This window comes from Vulpes vulpes, chromosome 1 (assembly GCF_048418805.1).
Source record: "Vulpes vulpes isolate BD-2025 chromosome 1, VulVul3, whole genome shotgun sequence".
Classification (NCBI taxonomy): domain Eukaryota; kingdom Metazoa; phylum Chordata; class Mammalia; order Carnivora; family Canidae; genus Vulpes; species Vulpes vulpes.
Window position 1 is genome coordinate 65,318,646 of NC_132780.1, and position 13,198 is coordinate 65,331,843.

Consider the following 13,198-nt stretch of genomic DNA (forward strand, 5'->3'; position numbering starts at 1 on the left):
GACTGCTGCCACTATTATTATTCTCGAGTCCTTATCCTTCAAGGTGCCTGGCCAGGTGAGCCCATGGAGCTGATGATGGTGTCCGTGGCCCTGGGGACAAAGTCCCAGATGGATGTGGTCCCATTCTTGGCACCTGCGGGGAGGCCTCCTATGCAGTCTCGACAGCACAGTGAGGACTTGGATGGAGTAAATCCTCCCTCTCCTATTTCTCAGTCATCTAAGTGCAAAAATAACATTTTCCAACTTCTTTTTTTGATCCAATATTTATTCTGCACGTGATAAATGAATCCAGCCATGCAATAGCCTCATCCGTATATTGACTCCTTCCAGGGACGCATCAGTTTGCATCGCCGTGATTGTGACTCGTCTGGGTTAGAAATCCCTTCTCCGTCTGGCTGATGTGAAACTTACTTAAAACTCTAGAACTTGCAATTTTTGTCTTAAGCAAAAAGGGGAGTTCCAGCCAATCTTGCTGGTTGTATTTATAGCATTTTATTTCCTCAGAGAAGACAGGAAAAGCGAGCGCTTGCCTTCCCCTCTCATGTGGCTCCTCCTCTGCTGTCCCCCAGCTGGAGGGCTGGGGGGAGCGGGGCGGCACCAGCGCCCCTGTGCCAGGTGCTCAGAGCGAATGCAAGATCGGAGGGGGATTATGTCACTCCTTCGAAGGATGAATTAAACGTGCTTCCTTCCGTGTCTGATTGACAGCACCACCCCGGAGACCGGAGCATATAAAGCAGCGGCTGCTGCCCGGCGGCCAGTGTGGGGCCGACCCCAGCTCGCCTGCAGGGAGGGCTGAGCCTCCTCCGGCCTCGGTCCTGGTCCCTGCGCCGCACCGGCCCTCGCCACCCCTGGCTCCCGCACCGGTAAGCACTTGATGAAATCACTACAGAATTGGGACATTGTACTTTAGTTTTCAGAAGAGGCTGTTTTGATTTCTAAAGAGGGAGGAGGGAAAAGTGCCAAACAGATTCCTAATGTAAGGTGGGGGCTTGACTGTTAACTCGGGTTCATGCGGCGCGAAGAGCGGATGCCAGGAAGCCCTGGGGAACCTCCTGGTCGTGCTGGCAGCTTTCCTGGCTGTCGTGCGGTCGCAAGGTCCCTGTGGCTCTCCAGAGCATACCTGCCTGCGAGCCTGCTTTCGGCTGCGGAGTAGGAAGCTCCCGCAGGGATGTCTGTCGTTGATGGGGGCCAGGAGGGGGTCGTCCTGGAAAAATCCTCCTGAGAAAGTGAGGACACGGTCTGGGACATCATAGACTCCAATTCTAAATGTTACTAACAGCCCAGGAGCGTCCTGAACGTTGTTCATGGACAGTACTTGCCGCAGGTCCAGGGAAGTGTGCGAGGACTGGGGAGCCTGGCGGGGGGGCTGCAGGGGAGGGGGATGCTCTGCACAGACGCATGGGCTGGGGTCGCGCAGCAGGAGGCTGCTGTCTGGCGGGGGGGTGGGGGTGGGGGGGACAGGACGGTGAGGGCGGGGGTCCTGAGGGAGGGGACTACATGTGGCTCAGCAAACTCATTGTCGCTTTGCTTGAGGATATAAAAGAACTTTAGAAGCCCCTCGTGAGTTCTAATTACATTCCGCTGCAGAGAGGCTTTGAAAACCTTTCTTGGGGAAACAGAGCCGACATTACACCCTGAGTGCGTGGAAGCAAAGCGCACGGCGAGGGCAGCGTATGTCCGTGTGTCTGTCCCGCGTGCGGTGGGTGACACGGCGTGCAGGCAGCACTGCCCTGGAGCAGCCTTGGACACAGAGTGGCAGTCCCCGTGGCTCATGGTTCTGCTGTGGTGACCCCGTGAGACACGAGGGGACCGCCCCTCACTCATTTGTCCCCCTGATACCCGGGGACACTCCTCTTTGAGGGGTCAGAGGCTGGATTTGGGGAGCAGGAGAGTTCAGTTTGCTCTGTTGAAGCTGGGCCTCCAGCGCTTGAGAAAGTGCGTGTTGGATGGAGCCACCCTCTGCTGGAGCGGCTGTCACCCCCGTCTGCGGGGGACGGACCGCACACATCTGGGCAGGGCTCCCGATGTGCTCACCCCGGTTTACACTGACAGCACTTATGTGCAGCTCCCTGAGCGCCAGGTGTTATTCTGACTTTGGAGGCTTACGGGTGACCTCAGTCCTTTGAGAACCAGAACGATCATGTCCCTTCTGTGCTGGAAAGCCCAGGGAACGCGGTCTGGGGGCAGCCACGTGTCCAGCAGGCGCCTGCAACGCCGTGCGATGCGCCCTTCATGGTTTGAACCCACTCAGCTCCCTTCTCACCGCGCCCATCAGGGGATGTTTCAGGCGACTACTCCTCATCGTACAGGTGACGGGACTGAGGCGGGGAGGTTGAGGAGGCCGCCGTCCCGGCCCGGCGTGGAGCCCGCCGTGTCACTGTGCGGCACTCGAGAGCACCCAGGCACAGGGACCTGTCTGTGTTGAGGCTGCGCAGACCTGAGAGGGGCCGGGGGCCCTTCAGAGCGGCCTCTGCTCCTGGGGCACATTCCTGCATCCCAGGAAGCTGACAGGGTCCCATTTACCAGAGCCTCCCAGAGAGGGACACTCCCTGGGTTTCCCCGACCCTGCGACGCTCGCGAGCTCTGCTGCCGTCCTGGGGGAGCGGTCAGGGTCTCCGCGTGGCTTTGGTCCAGAGCAGGAAGCAGCTCCTGCTGGGGGACCTCCGTGCCCCACGTGCCCGCGGCGGGTGCTGGCGCGGGAGAGCCCAGGCGGAGCAGGGGTTAAGAGCGGACGGGCTTCTGTCCAGGTCTCCTGAGTTCTGGCCCTGCGTCTGCTGGCCTGAACCACGCCAACTGAAAATCCTCAAGAATGGAAAAACAGGCCTGCAGGAAAACAGAACAGCCGAGTAAAAGTGATTGCTAAGTGGAATGCTATGTTTTTTTGTGGTTATGATACACCAAATTAAATTTATTTTTCCTGCATACAGCTAATATTTATTCTATTTAACTTATGCACAACTTTTTTTTTTTTCTTGGTTATTTGCTCAGAAATGTCTTCGCAGTTGATTTTCTAAACAATGCTGACATTTTCCTGAATTCATGCGTCCTGGGTTTAAGTCCTGGTCACACGTCTCACCAGGACTGGTGGCTCTGGGCCAGCACTGAACATTGCTGGTTCTTCATTTTCTCATCTGTAAAATGGGCGTGATAGTGATAGCACTTGGCCCCTAGGTCATTATGAGGATCAAATCATGTGAATATTGAGATGGTGATTAGCACAGAGCTTTGTCAACACGTGCTGGTCCAATAAAAATCAGCTACAGTTACAAGAGCCCTCTTTGAAAAGCTAAATCCTTATCTAGCTTTTACTTCCCACAAATGCACTAGTTTTGATTCCGATGCACAAACTGTTCACTGAGTGGAAATTCCAGGTGCCACGGAAAGTTGCCACCATGTGCGCCCACGTAACAGGAGTCTGATTCCCCCGCAGGGTTCGGCTGCGGACGGCAGGATGCTCGGGGCGCTCGTGCTGCTTGCCCTCTGGGCCTCCTCCAGCGCTCAAGGTGAGTGTGGGCCGCACTCCCGGTCATCGGGGCTGCTCGGGCCCCAGCAGGTAACGTGGCCGGTGCTCCTCAGAACATCTGGAACTTCCATTAAAGTAGTATTTACTTACTTTCAAGTCTATATAATAGGAAATGACTTATTTTGGGGAAATCTAGGCATTAGATTAGAGATGCAACTTTCGCTGTGCACATTGAGCCTATTTTTTTTTACATGCTGAATTTATAACCGTGGAAGTGCTTGATGTTTTAGAACTTTTTTCTTCCACGTTTTTTCCTACTTGAAAATACAACTATTTCCCCGTGTGCTTATTTTCGTACAAATGGTTTTTAACGACCATGTAATATTCCATCAAGAGATAACCCTGGCATTTTTTAGACCAATCTCCATCTCCATCATTACTTTATCATCATTAGTGTAAACGATGCCACCAGGAATCCTGTTGTGATTAATTTCTACTAGTACTTGTGATTATGTCCCGAGAATAAGTTCCTAAAATAAAATTGCTGAGTCGAAGGCTTTATTTTAAGGATTTCTGCTGGATTACCAAGTGGCTCTATTAAAGGTGGTAGAGTTCTCACTTTGATCAGCAACTCCATGGATATGACATTTTAATGCACCCCCTAGAAGGCAGAAAGCTGTGCTTCCTTTAAACATTCTGTTGAGTAAATTATTTTGAGTTATTTTAACCGTCATGTCTTGGGACGGTCTGCTCACTTTTCTGTTAGTCCTTCAGAGGGTGACTTAAAACCACATATTTGTGGCCTTGAGCCCCAGCACTGCCTCGGGGCTTTACCTGGAGCATTCAGTAAGAGTTGAGGAATACACCTTCTGCAAAATAAAGAGACACCCATGTAGCTTGTGTAAGTCAGACGATCTCCATGAGAAAGCAGCCTGTGATAGCAAGGGCGGAGACCCACTTCTTTTTTTTTTTTTTTAAGATTTTATTTATTCGTTCATGAGACACACACACACACACACACACACACACACACACAGAGAGGCAGAGACACAGGCAGAGGGAGAAGCAGATTCCACGCAGGGAGCCTGACGTGGGATTTGATCCCGGGCCTCCAGGATCAAGCCCTGGGCTGAAGGCAGCGCTAAACCGCTGGGTCACCAGGGCTGCCCTAGAGACCCACTTCTTTGACAGGATGTGTTCTAGGGACAGGGCCATAGCTTAGCCCCGATGTGGGTGGGAGGACAGTGGGGTGTACTGGGAAGGTGTGCAAGAGCCTCGCTCAGGGCGGCGCCTCCTCTCTTGAGAAAGTCCGGCTGCAGAAAGTGCCAGGCAATCTAGACAGAGTGCTCAGTTCGCCTCCCGGCGCTCGCTCCCCACACGGTCCCCCACGAAGCGAGCTCCGTGAACCAGTAGCTGTCTCGGGGGCCCCACGTGGGGAAGCAGCACCAGAAAGAGAGGATCACGGTTTTGCATAACAGAGTCCATGAGCACCCTGGTGAGAAGGGAGGGGACCAGAGGGACACCGGCGCCTCATTAGTGCCCTCGCACCCGAGATCCCGGTCTGCTGCCCCGCCTGCTCGTAACCTCCTTGCTCTGTGCCCCCGGCAGCTGGTGACCAGGACGAGGACATGGCCTTCGACCTTTTCAGGATCAGCAACATAAACCGAAAGACCATCGGGGCCAAGCAGTTCCGGGGGCCCGACCCCAGCGTGCCAGCGTACCGTTTCGTCCGGTTTGACTACATCCCGCCGGTGAGCACAGATTACCTCAGCAGGATCGCCAAGATCATGCGGCAGAAGGAGGGGTTCTTTCTCACGGCCAGCCTGAAGCAGGACCCCAAGTCCCGGGGCACGCTCCTGGCGCTGGAGGGCCCCGGTGCCCAGCGGCAATTCGAGATTGTCTCCAACGGCCCGGCAGACACGCTGGACCTCACCTACTGGATAGACGGCACCCAGCACGTCATCTCCCTGGAGGACGTGGGCCTGGCTGACTCGCAGTGGAAGAATGTCACTGTGCAGGTGACAGGGGACACCTACAGCCTGTACGTGGGCTGTGACCTGATCGATAGCTTCACACTGGACGAGCCTTTCTACGAGCAGCTGCGGACAGAAAAGACCAGGATGTATGTGGCCAAGGGCTCTGCTCGGGACAGTCACTTCAGGGTACGTACGGCAGGCCCGCGGTAGAGGACTCTGGGGGACGTGCAGCAGGCCCTCGGTAGAGGCTCGGAGCCGGGGAGCTGGTTTGGCTGGGAGCTGACCGGCGGGGGCCTCTTCACCTGATGCCCATTTCGGAGCAGGTCAGGGGACACATACCATGTGTTGTATGTGTCACACTCTCACATGCACATAACCACACATGTGCATGTGCACACACGTACACATGCACATGCCCACACACCAGATCACACATGCATGCATACAAATTGCATATGCACATGTGTGCACACTCACACACATCACCACACACGTACATAGGCACACGCACCTGTGGGCACACACATGGGCACACATGCAAAATGTCATGTGTGTATGCAGACATATGCACACATGTACATCCAAACACACACGTGTGAGTGTACAAACACTATGCACATGCATGTGTGTGAACACTCTCACACTCACACCACCACACACGTACATAGGCACACACACACACACACACACACACACCTTTCTCAGCCACAAATACACAGAGCAAATAGTCCCAGGTGCTTTCTTACTTGCGCAAACAGTCATTGGTTTCCAGTTTAAAGACTGATTTGGTGACCAAGGCATCAGCCTCCTTCAGATGTTCTGGAACCGCAGGCTCTGTATGTGGAACCCACTGTCCTCTCCCCGTTTAGCCCTGAGACGCTAGGAGAGCAGGTTAGCAGCCATGCTTTTTAAGAAAACAAGTGTTGATTTATAAGAGGATAGTATCATGTTCATCTTTTTTAAAAAAGATTTTTATTTATTCATGAGAGACACAAAGAGAGGCAGAGACATAGGCAGAGGGAAAAGCAGGGCCCCCGAGGGGATCCTTGGGACTCAATCCCAGGGCCCCAAGATCATGACCTGAGCCAAAGGCAGATGCTCAGCCACTGAGCCACCCAGGTGCCACCATGCTCATCTTAAAATACATTCATGCTAAATATTTTTTGGAAGATTATTCTAAAATCACAAGCATTCAGAGCCTGCAAACAAGTGTCATTGCACTGTCCCCCTCCCCCCGCCATGTGTGGCTTCCTTGCAAATAAATGCGCATTTAAATACAGTTATTTGAGTAGAAAGTGAGAATTCTCACCGGTCATTGAACTCACATCTGGTGACTGTCAGTAAGCTCCTGTGGCCTCTGCTGCATGAGCCGCTGACCGCTGGTGGTGTGGAAGGCACTATCACCTATGGGACCTATTGTCCACGTCTGTGATTAGACCATCAGCCAGACACCAGGAGCCATCAGAGGCCCCTGCAAAGGAAGTGCAGCCTAGAGTGTCAGACTGGATGTGTTGGGAAGACAGAATTTAGCACACCTGTCTCAGGGCCACCCTCACTGTCTTCCTACATAAGGTCCCTCATCTCTGCCATGCTGAGAGCAAAGCATCAGAAGTACCAGACACAGGAAAACCTGTGGTAAAGAGCTCAAACCTGCTGGGTGTAAAAGCACAGCAGGAAATACTCTGTCTACTTTAAGATCCTATCTTGTATTTTTTAAATGTCACTTAGTCTCAGACATCTGATGCGTGTCCACTGATCTCTTTCTCTCCTCACATGCATTTCTAGGGTCTGCTGCAGAATGTCCACCTAGTGTTTGAAAACTCAGTGGAAGATGTCCTGAGCAAGAAAGGTTGTCAGCAAAGTCAGGGAGGTAGGTGTGTTTTGAACAACCTACTTCGTGTTTCCTTTCTTGTCTTGGATGGATTTCTACTATGAGGTGTGAGCTTGGTGTGTATATATCCATGTGTGCATGTATGTGTGAGTATGTGTCTGTATGTGTATGCCTGTGTGTGACTCAGTGTGTCTGTGCATGTCTATACACATGTATGCATGTATGCTGTGTGCCTGTACACATGTGTGTCTGTACATGTGTGCCTGTACATGTATGCACACATGTTTCCATGTGCATGTATATATATGCATGTGTGCTTGTAAATGTACATGTGCATTGTGTGTGCATCTCTCTATGGGACTGTGTGTCCATACGTGTGTGTGCCTGTGTGTCTTTGTGTGCATATGTGTATCAGTACATGTGTCTCTACATATGTGTATCTGCCTATGTGCGTCTCTGTGCATGCACATATGTGCACATGTGTATCTGTATATGTGCATGTGTGTGGGTGTGGTGTGTCTCTGTGATCCTGTACATGTGTGTATCTATGTGCATGTGTGTATCTGTATACATGCATGTACGTCTCTGTCTCTATAGGCCTGTGTGTCTGTACATCTGTGTGTGCCTGTGTGTCTTTGTGTGCATGTATGCGTGCATATATCCGTACATGTGCATGTGTGTCTGTATATGTGTGTATCTGCCTATGTGTGTGTCTCTGTATGTGCATGTGCATATGTGCGCATGTGTATCCATATATGTGCATATGTGTCTTATATGTATGTGTGCCTGTGTGCATGTATATGTGTGCATGTATGTACGTGTGTGTGTGTGTATATGGGGGCACCCTAGTGGGGACTTAAGAAAAAATATTTTAATAAAGTGCTATTATTGTGTTTGAGTGAGTTTGCTGGTTAACTTAGACATATTGACATCTGAAAATGATAAAGTGCTTGAAAGATTAACTTTGAATATATTTTAATAATCAAAAATAATCAGTTTTACAAGCCAAAAAACCAATCCCTGCATTTGAACATGCACACTTGCAAATTTCCCCATGAATTAATGTGTGAACATCATCTCTGTAAGCTAAAACCACAGATATTGGCCCCATTAGGTTTAGGGAGGTTTCCTCATGCTCCTCAGAGTTGTCCACAGATCCCATCCTGAAAACATCGACGCTGCTTGAACCACTGGCCGATGATCTCACGGCGTCTGTTCCTTGCCTTCTGCATTTACCTGCAGCCGTAATTTGACAACACGTTCTTGAGCATTTACTTGACGAAGTTCCACTCTGCTGGGCTCTTTACACGCAATGTCAGTGAATCTTCAAATGCCTTTGAGACGGGCTTGTTAGTTTTTCAGTAAAGAAGCTGCGGCGCCGGGCGGGGGAGGTCCCACAGTGACCAGGTGTGACTCCCTGTGGGTGGCTGCCCCATGTCCCCACCCTGGTCTCCCAGGGCAGGATTTATGTTCATTGACATCCTTTGTGTCAACCGTACATTCTGACACGTGTAAATCATTCCCTTGTGATGGATCGATGTGTCCAGAGCATGCAGGATGTGCTATCTGTAATGTTTGATGGCAGCTCCGAGACCCGCACTCCCCAGAGCTGCAAGCTGTACCCAGCCCTGAGTAGATGCTGGACCCCCTGGGTGTCCACCATGCTGGTGCTGGGCGAGCCGCGTGGGCCGGGAGTCACCGCTGAGGCTGTGCACCTGTCCATCTGTCCATCTTCCACTGTCTGTCAGTTGAACTATGGGGCAGGAAGGGGATCTGGATAGCGATATTTGGCCAGACCGTGGAATGGAGAGAGGTCCGCAGCACCTGCCCCGTTGCACAGGCTCCCGTCACAAACCTCTGGTTTGTAGGAGCTAGTGGGGTGCAGCCCATCTAATAGGCCAACTGCTTGTCCCTGTGATTTAAGCCACTGCCTTATTTTAGGGAGAATGTGGCCATCACAAAGCAGAAAGTTCAGAAAAGGCTAGGATAGTAAATAGACATCTGACAGTAACTGCACCAGGAAGGTTCCACAGACACAGAGAAAGAGGACGGTGGCCCTCAGGTGCTCTGACCCGAGGGGGCTGTGCTGGTGTTTACGGGAAAGCTGAGTGTCACTATTGGGGCTGAGCTCCGCAGGGTGCAGAGACCCTTCACCCTCCATGGCAGGACAAGGGGACTTCAGTCCCGGTCCCAGCCCTGACCGCCGGTGACCCTGCCTCACCTCTTGTCACAGGGGGACGGACTCCGTGATGATGGAGTACCCATCCTGAGTCCTGAGGAGGTGCTCTGGAGTCAGTCTAGAATCAGGCGGCCGTGGGCCGCAGGGTGCGTGCGTGCGTGTGGTCTTGTTTTCAATCTGACACCCTTGTGCAGGGACGGACGTGCTTACATTGGTGTGGTGCATGCCCCTGGCTGCCCAGCAGGGCAGGGGAGCTCCCAAGGTCACTGGACAGCAGCGAGGATTTATGACTGAGAATAAAACCCCAGCAGAATGAGGGCATTTGCAAGGCGTGACTCAGCATGGAGCCACCAAGACGTGGGGCATCTAACCCCCGTGACACTCACGTGCTGGGGGTCACGGCCATGTCGAGGCCGGCCCGGCTCCCACGGGAGATGACCCCGTCTCTGGATGGGCCCAAGGTAGTTTCCAGCTTGTGTCAGCCACTCCGTGGGGAGGACCCCAGAGAGTCTGTGCGGCTCCAGGGGCAGCGAATCCCCCAGTGGCACTTCTGAGGGGTCTGTCCTTCCCTCCCGGGGATGCTGCAAGGCCCACAGACGGGCCGTGAGTGCAAGGTCTGCCAAACGACCTGAGTCCGCCTTGATGCGGAGTGAGGGGCCTAAATAAAGGATGTTTGGGATAGAGAAATAGGCAAGAGAGGAGCTGCTGGGGCCACGGGATTCACCGAGAACATGTGGGTGGAGGCCGACTCCGGTGGGGAAAGACGTGAGGGCCGTCGGAGAGGGAGACCGCCACCTGTCATCTGGCTGAGTCACTGGTGGGGGCAGAGCTCCAGCCCGTGTGCAGACAGACAGTCTCCAGGGCTTCTGCCGTCTGTTGGGTCCTGTCCTGGGCACCACCCCCGCGTGTCCGGCTGCCGGCAAGCCCTGTTGGCAGGGTGTCGCTGTGGGCAGAGCCCTGCTTTGCCAGCGGGGGCCGTGACGGACACGGTGCCACTCCTCATCCCGCCCGTCTGGGGTGGACCTCGGGCGTGGCGTGGGCCCGGCCTTGTCTGGGCGCCGCCTCCATGCGTCCAGGCCGCACTCACCCCGCCCTGTGCTTCCCGCAGCCGAAGCCAACGCCATCAGTGAGAACACGGAGACGCTTCACCTGAGCCCCCAGGGGGGCCCCGAGTACGGGGGCCCGGGCGCCCAACGGAGGCCGGAGGTGTGCGAGCGCTCCTGCGAGGAGCTGAGCACCATGATCACCGAGCTGTCCGGGCTGCACGTCATCGTGAACCAGCTGCATGAGAACCTGCGGAAAGTGGTGGGTCCCAGGCTGGCAGCACCTTGTGGGGATGCACCCCTGCACTCATGGGGCGTCGGGTGGGAACAGGGCGATGAGGGAGGGCTGGGGGCACGGAGGACTCTGAACGACAGATGCCCTGGGGCTTTGCATCCTCAGGACGGTTCCAAGCCAGGGATGCTCGTGTCCCCAGCGAGAGGGAGGGTGGGAGGTGGGGGTGAGGGTGCGGCCGCACAGGAGCAGCCAGGGTCTCAGAGGTGTGCCAGCCTAGGAGAGGGGCTGACAGAGCCAGGCCCCCCTGGGACGCACCCCCAGCTGGGCTCAGGGGACGGGGGCAGGTGGTGCCTATGAAGAGCCAGACAGGCAGCAGGGGGAGCGCAGGGCGGGGAGGTCTGCAGGTCTGGGGTCTCCTCCTGCCTTGGAGGCGTCGCAGAGCCGCTCTGCAGAGGGCACAGCCAAGGGCAGCTCGTGCAGAGGCCAGGGCGCTGCTTGGGAGGCCCCCACAGGAGGCTGTGCACCTTCTGGGGTTTGGCCCTGGGCAGGAACGGGGCAGGACTTCCAACGGCACCCCCAGCACTGCCCACGGTTTGCGGGGAGGAAGTTAGGAATTCGGAGGCAGGACAAGGGGTCTTCCTGGGTGCGTTGCGGGCATCACAGCCTCGGACCCCTGCAGGCTGGATTCTCATGGGGGCAGCAGGGGATAAGAAGGGCTTGGGAAGAGTCTGCCTGACTGGCGGGCAGGGACATGAGTGACCTCCCGGAACCTCACCAGCAGTGTGTTTCTGTGCATTTAGGGCAGAGAGGACCCTAACTTTCTTGTGATTTTCACGGGGCCTGTGGCCCCCACTCAGCAGCCCCGGGTGGGGAGACGAACCCACAAAGCATTACAGGGAGGGGGCTCTGGAAACACCTGCTGCTGGCAGTCCACGGCCCTTTCACTTGTTTGATTTTGTTTAAAACCCAGTAACTTTCCCTCTGGTCTGTGACAGTAAGAATTAGGTTCACACGTGTCCTTGCTGTTGTGTCATCAGGCCAGGTCGGTTGTTTTTGGAGGCACGCGTGAATTCACGAGTGGGGCGTTAGTTTTTAGCGGCACTGGGCGAGGAGGCCCCGTCTCCATCCAACACCAGTCGCCGCCGCTGGACCCCGAGGTGTAGGCGCCCCAGGGCTGGAGCTGCTGGACAGACGTGCAGGGGCAGCTCCCACCGTGTCAGCTGGGTGCTGACGCACGAGCAGAGCCCTGGAGGGCGACGGCGGCTGGCCTGCCCCCCACGACCGAGATGACATGACCCTTCCACCTAGATCTGATCCCGTGTCCCCGATGGGGTCCTGTCGCCCCACGCAGAGCCTTCTGCACAGGCCGCGGGCGCGCTGCGGTTAAGAAGGTGCAGGAGCACAGAGAGTGGGTACGTTGTACTTGTCTACACTTCAACGATTCCCCCCAATCTTCCAGTCCAATGATAACCAGTTTCTCTGGGAGCTCATCGGTGGCCCGCCCAAGACGAGGAACATGTCCGCGTGCTGGCAGGACGGCCGGTTCTTCGCGGAAAACGAGACCTGGGTGGTGGACAGCTGCACGAAGTGTACGTGCAAGGTGAGACGCGGGGAGCCCTCCCCGCGGGGTGGGCAGAGAGGCCCAGTGCGGGGTGGCCGGGCCCCCAGGCTCCCCAGGGGCGCGGCGGCAGGCAGGCCGTGTGCAGGAGTGTCAGGAGGCCGAGTGTGGGGCTGTGCAAGTGGTGTTGACCCTACGTCAGGCTCCGACCGCCTCGCTGCTTCACACAGAAGAAACCGAGCTCCGGGAGGTGACTGGCTTGTCCCGGGTCATGCAGGGGGCGGGAGACGGCCGGGGGGAGGCAGCCAGTGTGAGTAACTCCAGGTGGGTCTGGGGGCCTGGAGGTGAGGTCACTGCCCACGCGGGGGTCGGTAGGTAGCCTGGCCTCTTCCCCTCCATGAGCTCACCGGCTTCCCCTGCGGGTGGTCTTGGGGGTCAGTGGGCGACGCTGCCCTGGCCCTACTGCCCGTGGTGCCCACAAGGTCGCTGGGGTGGGCCCAGCATCCTCCCGGCCTTTCCAGTCCAGCCCTTGCACCAAAGCTTGTTCTGTTAAATGACCATTACACGGACCTTTCTCTGCTTGCAGAAATTTAAGACCGTTTGCCACCAAATCACCTGCCCACCGGCAACCTGCGCCAACCCGTCCTTCGTGGAAGGAGAATGCTGTCCGTCCTGCTTCCACTGTAAGTGCGCCGCGGAGCTCGGGGCGCCCGCCGCTTCACCCCTTAGTGCCTGCGACCCGCAGCCCATGGAGGGGCCTGCACCTGAGAGCGGATGGCGGGGAGGACCCCGAGCTGTCCACATGCATGGCCACAGGGACCAGGAGCCAGAACGTCCTTGCAGTCAGTGTCCTGTCCTGTCGCCTCTCGGTGGGGAAGCTGGGCTCGGTGGCCCCGGTGCAAGGACAGGGCAC

At 55.6% G+C, this 13,198-nt stretch overlaps 1 protein-coding gene across 1 annotated transcript in view; it reads left to right on the plus strand.

The window, feature by feature from the left end:
* Positions 1-318: 318 nt before the first annotated feature.
* Positions 319-13,198, plus strand: part of THBS2 (thrombospondin 2) — a 28,888-nt gene continuing 16,008 nt past the window's right edge. Inside the window, exons 1-7 of the mRNA XM_072765881.1 lie at positions 319-863; positions 3,431-3,503; positions 5,072-5,625; positions 7,225-7,309; positions 10,558-10,754; positions 12,187-12,327; positions 12,872-12,968. Of these exons, the coding sequence (XP_072621982.1) occupies positions 3,452-3,503; positions 5,072-5,625; positions 7,225-7,309; positions 10,558-10,754; positions 12,187-12,327; positions 12,872-12,968 (1,126 nt within the window). The 5' untranslated portion in view covers positions 319-863; positions 3,431-3,451. The remainder of the gene's footprint in view (positions 864-3,430; positions 3,504-5,071; positions 5,626-7,224; positions 7,310-10,557; positions 10,755-12,186; positions 12,328-12,871; positions 12,969-13,198) is intronic.